The sequence below is a fragment of the Pteropus alecto genome, unplaced genomic scaffold (assembly GCF_000325575.1).
Source record: "Pteropus alecto unplaced genomic scaffold, ASM32557v1 scaffold10, whole genome shotgun sequence".
Lineage (NCBI taxonomy): Eukaryota > Metazoa > Chordata > Mammalia > Chiroptera > Pteropodidae > Pteropus > Pteropus alecto.
The window spans coordinates 7,347,780-7,355,266 of record NW_006431210.1 but is presented as its reverse complement, the minus strand read 5'-3'; the positions used below and the strand labels follow the sequence as shown (position 1 = coordinate 7,355,266).

The following is a 7,487-nucleotide window of genomic DNA, read 5'->3' as shown; positions in this document are numbered from 1 at the left end:
GCGGGCGCTCTCGTCCCGGTCGCCGGCCGGGCCGCCGCTGGTGACCACTCGCCGCGCCGCCGGAGGCTTCACCCGCGCCCTCCCCCAGGACGCTCCCGCGGAGCTCCGGCCCCTTCGCCCGGTTCGCGGAGGCCGCAAGATGGCCTGGGTGCTCAAGATGGACGAGGTGATCGAGTCCGGGCTGGTGCACGACTTCGACGCCAGCCTCTCGGGCATCGGGCAGGAGCTGGGCGCCGGCGCCTACAGCATGAGGTACGGGGCGCCGCGGGTCGGGCGGGTGGCGGGCGGAAGCCTCTTTCCCCTTGGGAAAGGCCTGCATGACCCTGGGCCTTTGCCAGGCTCGGCTGCGATCAGGGGTGTCCCGGCTTCCCCTGCCGCGTGGCCATCAGAACAGAGCCATGGAGCCTCGGAGGCCTCTGCGGCCGGTGTAGGAGGGCTGCCCCGCTAGCTTGGGCCGGGGAACCAAGCCTGAGGGCTTCATTTTTTAATTTTTTTTATTTTTTATTTTTTTTGCTATAAGACAGTCTGGCAGGATGGCTAGGTTGTTGGGGGAAGAGGCTTCTTTTCCTTGGAAGCAATTTACGAGTCACTTAGAGCTGAAGACAGTACGAAATGGTAGGACTTATATTGGGAAAATACTCTCCAAGGTGTAGTATTAGTTCCCACTCTGTTCTACATTGTAGTTTTTCCTAGTTGCAATTTTTAATCACTTGATAATACAATAGTAATTATATCTGAAAGCAACCGCAGAGGCGAGACGCACATTAACTTAGTTATGGTTTTTATTTTCTCAAAGTGAAATTTTTATCTTGGGGGCTACCCTCAGACTGTTTTCTTTTGAAGAAAGCTTTAAGATGCAATGATTGCCCCACATACAGTAATGTTTAGTATCAAGTGTTTAGTATCTCTAATGTCTGTATTAAAATTATTCATTTTGAAACTGATCTGGCCTTTAACCTGAAGAATACTGTTTTTTAACTCCTGTCAGTTTGGCAACCCTTTTTATTAGCTTTATTGACTGTAAGTTCACCTGATTAAAGTATAAAATTTAATGGTTTGGCAGCTTTTCGTTAATGTGAATTAAGTGAGATTTTCCAAAAATGTTTTTAAAGTAATGTCTAACGTCTTTGAACTGCTGTCCGGTTTCCCAGGATCTCTGAGCTCTAGGGGAAGGACAGGGAACATAAATGTCCTGAAAAAGAAAGACTCCTGTGTCGGAGCAGGACTGGGATGTTTAAGGCTCTCCCTGAAGTAGTCAGCTTTTAAATCTTATGGGGAAACTCTGGGCGATAAAGAACTCCCAGACAGGTGAAGGTGTTTCTTAGGGCGAAGAAGTGCTTGAAGGAAATCCTTCGCTCACCAGTCTCTGACCCTGATTCTGGCCGTGCTCGTCTCCCTGAACTTGGCACTTCTTTCTCTGCAGTTGTGCAGCTTTAGGGTTCTGGATGAGGTGCCTTACTTTCTGAGACAACTGTCCCAGTTGTTGAGGAAATTGAGCTACCAAAAGTCTTAGGGGTTAACTCAGGTGGGAATACTAGGGGCAGTGATTTCCTTGTGAAAAGGTGGGCCTCAAGGGCCATTGCTATTCCACGAGACCCTGGACTTTCAATTAAAGGACAGGTGAAGCAAATTCAGTGGTCTCCAGTTGCTTCTCAGTTCTCAAGTATGTCAAAATGAAAGCTTGCTGCTGAGAACTTTGCTTGTTGAGGGTTATTTTGAGCTTTTAGTTTTTTCTCTAGAGTTTTGTTTTAGTGATTTGGCCAACTAATGAATTTTTTTTTGTTTATAGTTTATTTTGTGAAAAGAAAATCTTGGTATGAAACCTTCTTAAAGTAATGTCTGACATTTATAATTCTGTGTCTTTTACACCACTTTCCACGGGGAAACATTTTTTATTGAATGTTTTTGGTTATAAAGTATGTGTCACTTAATCTAAATTTCCAAGTATCTTTGAAGGCAAATATCATTTTTGTTATTTTTTTAAATAAATTTTTGGTATGAGTTTGCTCATACCAAACCCATGAGAGTACTAGCCTCTTGCAAATTCAAGACCCTTTGTTTGGAATTCAAATTCAGGAAATTCCAAAATTGATTTTATATGGCAAAAGTCTGAAGAGTGAAGGCTGTTGCTGGCCTTCGTTGATTGCACTTGCCCCTGCCCCATCTGGACCTGGAGCTCTGGGAGGGCTAGTATCAAATGGGAAGTAAGTCTACTGATGCCTGTTTTTCTCTCTTATTTGTTCTCTCAAGTTCAAGAAGTAAACTCGAGGTGCTAAACTTGAAATTATTTGAAAAGTGACTTCTTGATAAAAATTTACTTTGTAGGTCGTTTTGCATTTTTCTTTCAAAGTGAAGTGTGCTTACAGTTTGCTTTTGGATGGATTAAAATGATGGATTTTTATTAGGAAATGCTTTCTTCAGCTTTTTGGGTGGCTAGTTTGAAAGAATCTGACTTAAAAATATATTTGCATTAAATAATGTAGGTTGATAGTATTGGGGTATGTGGAGGCTGATTTTTGATGTTACCTTTGTTTCCCTCTTTTTCCTTTGCTTAGGTTCTCGTGTGTGTGCGTGTGCGCGCGTGCGTTCTTCAGTATGTACTGTTGTACCACATTTGTATGAGGTAGCAGCTGTTGCAGATTCTATATGGCAGAGCATAAATATTTTTTAAAATTGTAGTTACAATATCAGGATTCTAGAGATGAATGAAGAGACCTTAGAAAACTAATAGACCAGTCCTTTCCTTATGAGCAGGTAAACTTAAGCTCATAGATGTTATTGATTGGCCCAAGTGGTCTGTCAGTGGCGCTACCATTCCAAGTGAAGGCTGAGTTCTCCACTCAATGAATGAAGGCTGAAACCCTTTGTAACTTGAAATCTGGGTCATTCGTGTTTTGTGAAGTAATGAGTAGATGACTAAATAACTTTAAAAAGTAAAACTCATTAAAACTGAGAGGGTCTTTTGGGCCACCTGGTAATTTTCTTTCCATCTTACTGTTCACATGAAATTTATAATCTTGAGTTCTTAAGAAGTAATGCATCTTCTTTAGATTACACATGAAAACTTTGGTATTATTACCTTACAAGGGATATTCATTGGTCTGAGCCCTGTTAAGCTTCGCTATGGTATAAATCTGTTTTGAAACAAAAGTTATACTTTGCATATTCTGAAGTGGGAGGTTCACCAATAGTTTATAGATAATTTGCTAAATCAAAACTGCTTTGAGGTGAGGACAAATTTCCTATATTAACTGATGGGTTAAAATGTCAGTTTAGAGACCTTGTGAAATAATGGCAAAATTTCAACTTCGATCAATGTTAAGTTAGTAAAAGATTATTAAGGATATGGCTTATTATGTAGCTATTAATAGCAGATGATTTTCTTTTGGTCTCATGCTAAAACAGAATGTCCTTGAGTAGGTGACATGTCTTGGAAGTGTAGAAAAATTTTAGAAACAGTAAAATTTGTAAATTTATTATAGTATGGCCTGAAACTACTTTTAGAATTGGCAATAATTTCTAAAAAACTTCTGATTTGAAAGTTTAAAAGCTTTCTAGATTTAATCTTGGCTGAATGACAGGGAAGAATTTAATAACTTGCTGATTAAAAATCATATTTCAGATTATAGTGTTCACGTTGGTTTTTAAATATATTGCCTTAAAGCAGGGATTGGCAAACCTTTTTCTGTAAAAAAGACAATAAACATTTAAGGCTTTGCAGGCCCAAGGGTCTGTCGCATTTTTTGTTTGTTTACAACCCTTTAAAAAATGTAAAAGTCATTCTTAGATTATGCTGTACAAAAACAGGCTGGCTGGATTTGGCCCTCGGATTTGCCTACCCCGGCTCTAAAGGACAAACTCTAATAATAGGCTTTGATTACTTTGGAAAAAGATTTGCTGAGTATTGAGATTTATATTCAAGAAGTAACTTTATATAGACTAAGACCTCTATCAACTAATATACTTACATTCTATTGTTTGTCCATAGATTTTATCGTGTTCAATTTTAAAAATGAGAATATCCCCTTCCACTAAAAAGTAAGATTCAATACAGTTTATATCCTTCAGTCATGGCTGTTTGAAACTTGACAGTTTTTTGATTATGGTCTCCTAAACTTGGTATGTTTCATCACAATGATACCTGTCAATTTGCCAGGACACACTTAAACATTTGCGATTTGTGGAAATACCGTCTGATGCCTCATCTTTGGTTTAGATTCTGTGATAGAATTTAAAAGAAGCTCTGTAATAATTATTTTGCGTGCTTTGGGATGTATCTAATAGGTGGATATGAAATGGTTCTGTGTTGAACTTTGGTGGTAGAGTCTTTTTTCTAAACTTTCCAAGTTTCTTTTGGAGATTGTGAAATTGATGATATTAACAAACCTAGTTTTTATTAATTTATATATTGGTAGTTGAATTTTTTATTTTAAAATAATTTTAGGTTTACAAGTTACAAAGATAGTCTAGCAGGTTGACAACCTGGCTTCTCCTACTTCCATAACCAGAGTGCAATTTTCAAAGCTGCCTTGGTGCAGTACTGTTATATTCAGGACAAAATTTGTTTGCATTTCAGTTTTTCGCCTATTGTCTTTACTTCTCTTTGATGACTTTAACAATCTTGATATTTAGTGGTCAAAGTCGTTGGTTTTTAGACACGTAAAATTTTTTGGAAGCAAAGATAGAATATACCTGTGAATACCATTTAGCTTTTAAAGGATCTCTGTCATTTTAGCATAATGACTGAGTGTAGTAGGACCTCTGTTGGTGTCATTTATTTATGGATTAATTGGTCTCAATCTAACTGTGTATTTTGTAGTATGTTCATAAACAGGAAATTTAAAACTAATTTATTTAAAATAATTACAAGCCGTCATATATTATCATAAATATTTTCTATTATAACTGTTTTCTGGAATAAAAGTTAGTGAGAAGAGTGCATTGTCTTATGCTTTTTGCAGATCTTTTTAATGTCTGGCTTAGAAAACCAAATGAATTCTCTTATCTACTATTGGAATATATTGTTTCAGTTAACATATATGAAGAAAATTCAGCTTCTTGTAGATATGTGGTTGGAAAAAAGATTACTTTAATAGCCCTTTAAAATCTGGATATTCTTCTTTGATGCTATGCCAGCACTTGACAAGTGGTAGTTTCCTAAAGTTGCAAGGTGATGTCTGAAACTATATCGATGTTTTTTTTGTAGTGTTACATTAGAATCGATTGGTCTGTCTTGTACTTTGATTGGATTTCTTACCTTGCATAATTTTGGAATATGCGTGTATTCTTCCTTTAGAAAACAGTGGTTTCCTGAGTTATGCAGATCTTCTAGATGTTGACACATTTCATTGTGCAATATCAAAAAAATCACATTCCTTAATATCGCCATTATCAAAAAGTTGTATTCCTTAATATTGCCATGATCTCAGAGAAAGCACATGGTGGAGGGTTCAGTTTTTAATTATTAACAGCAAATACTATTATAGTGGTCAATGCTGGGCTAACTTTATTTTTGAGGAAATTTCTGTCAGATACTCAGATCTGAATAATTAGTTAGTTTCTTTCCAGTAAAAATGATATTCTGTGAGAGACTGCTAGGTCAGCTCACAGATCACAGTTACATAAAAACTCTTCCTTCAGACAACCATTGCCTTAGGTGTGTAACAAATACATACCTACCCAAGGACCAATATATAATAAAATTAATTTTTATATAGTGACTGTTATTACAATTTGGTGCCACCGCTTTAATTCATGCCAAGGCACTAGCAGTTTGAACCGTCATTGGTTTTGTGCCATGAGTGCAAATGTCAACAAAGTGAAAAGGGCAAATAATGTTTTAGTATTATTCTGAAAATAGGTGCAACTTCCTGAACCCCCTGAAAGAATGTCAGATTTCCCAGGATTCCACGGACCACACTTTAAGACCCTCTGATATAATATGTGCCTAGAGTTTACTTAAAATATTTTTTTCTAAATTAAGAGCAAACCCATTTTTAGAGATCAGAGAAGTTAAGTAGCCTGCCATAGTGTCACTCAACAAATGGCAGAGCTGGGATTTGAAACTCCACAGATGATTTTACCTCCACTTTTCTCTACTGCACCCTTTGGCTGCCTACCAATTAGAAATAGAGAGATGTTCTCAAGGTAGTAGACTATGATCTTTCTGGATGGGAAGACAATCTGTTGAGAATGTTACACACACACACACACACTTTTTCTTGTTATATGTTGCTTTTTTCCCCCTTCAGGACCTTGTTTAACTTAATATTTCTAAATTTGTAGGATTTCAGATTTCTTAGTTAATATTTTTTAAATAACAATAGATTTGTTTCTTCCTGTGTAATCTTTACCCTTCATTTTCTTGCCTTATCATGTTAAGTAGGGCTTCACTGCAGTGTTGTCTAGAAACACCTAGAACGTAATTGAATCTCTATTCTTACTGATTTTAGAGAATGCTTCCAAAGTTTCACAAATAGGTCATCTCCATTCCTAGGTGAGATTGGTACTCAGTTTTCTTATACTCTGGTCTTTTTTTTTTTTTTTGAACAAGTGAGGAGGATAGCTTTCTCTTTTTACAAGCTAAAAATTTTTGTATGAAAATGAGACTTAATTGTTTCTTCAAGGCTTTATAAAGCTCACTTTGGATATAGCCTGGATTTAGTGATTTAAATTTTTTGCAGGAGTAAATGTTTGACCGCACATGTATTTATTTAATGGACATAAGAATATTCCGAATTTATCTCAGTCAGTTGTGGTAATTTTTTTTTCATAGAAAATTGCTTTTATTTCAGTTTTCAGATTTTAAATATTAATGTTAATATTTGTGATTATTCACTTTCACTCCATGTACTGCTGGTATCTTTTCCTTCTTTCATTATGTATTTTAAAAGTTCATCTATATCTTTACTATTTTGCAAGAAACCAGATTTTGTTTTTGTTTTTCTTCTCTATTGGGTTTTCTATTTTATTTTTGTTATTTTCTTCCTTGTTTTCTTGCTTGCTCTTGTTATTTTCCAACTTCATTTTTTTCCTTTTTTAACTTTAATTTAATAGTATGTTAGTTTCAGGTGTACAGCACAATGGTTAGACATTTATGTAATTTACGAAGTGATCTCTCCAGTTACCGTAGTCCCTACCTGGCGCTATACATGGCCCCACCTTCTTGAGTTGGGTGCATTCTCCTTAGTTTTTGGTGTTTGTTTTCTAGTTGATGCATGAAAGGCTATATATTTATGTGTAATTCTCTCCCGAGTTTCGAAGGCAGCACCTTTGTTTTCATTCAGTTCTATTATCTTTCTTATTTTCTTTATTATCGTAGTTTTTTATATTTTCCAGACACTAGCCTTTGATTGTGTGTATGTGTCACAAGTACTTTCTTCTATTCCATGACTTGTCTTTCCATTCTCTTTATGGTAGCTTTTGAACAGAAGTTCTTGATTTTGTTATGGTCAAATTGACCAGTCTTTTCATTTATTTAATCTTTC

The 7,487-nt window shown here is 36.6% G+C and overlaps 1 protein-coding gene across 5 annotated transcripts in view; it reads left to right on the top strand.

Annotated features, from left to right (window-relative positions):
• Positions 1 to 7,487, top strand: part of UBP1 (upstream binding protein 1) — a 53,178-nt gene that overhangs the window by 519 nt on the left and 45,172 nt on the right. For 4 of the 5 annotated variants that reach the window (XR_003042898.1, XM_006905730.3, XM_006905729.3 and 1 more), the window contains exon 1: positions 7 to 252. Coding sequence is in view for 4 of the 5 variants with exons in the window: in XM_006905730.3 (XP_006905792.1) it covers positions 140 to 252 (113 nt within the window). In the remaining variant the exon portion in view is untranslated. Of the gene's footprint in view, positions 1 to 6; positions 253 to 7,487 lie in introns of those variants that run through there. The other variant, XM_015597047.2, reaches the window with a different exon arrangement.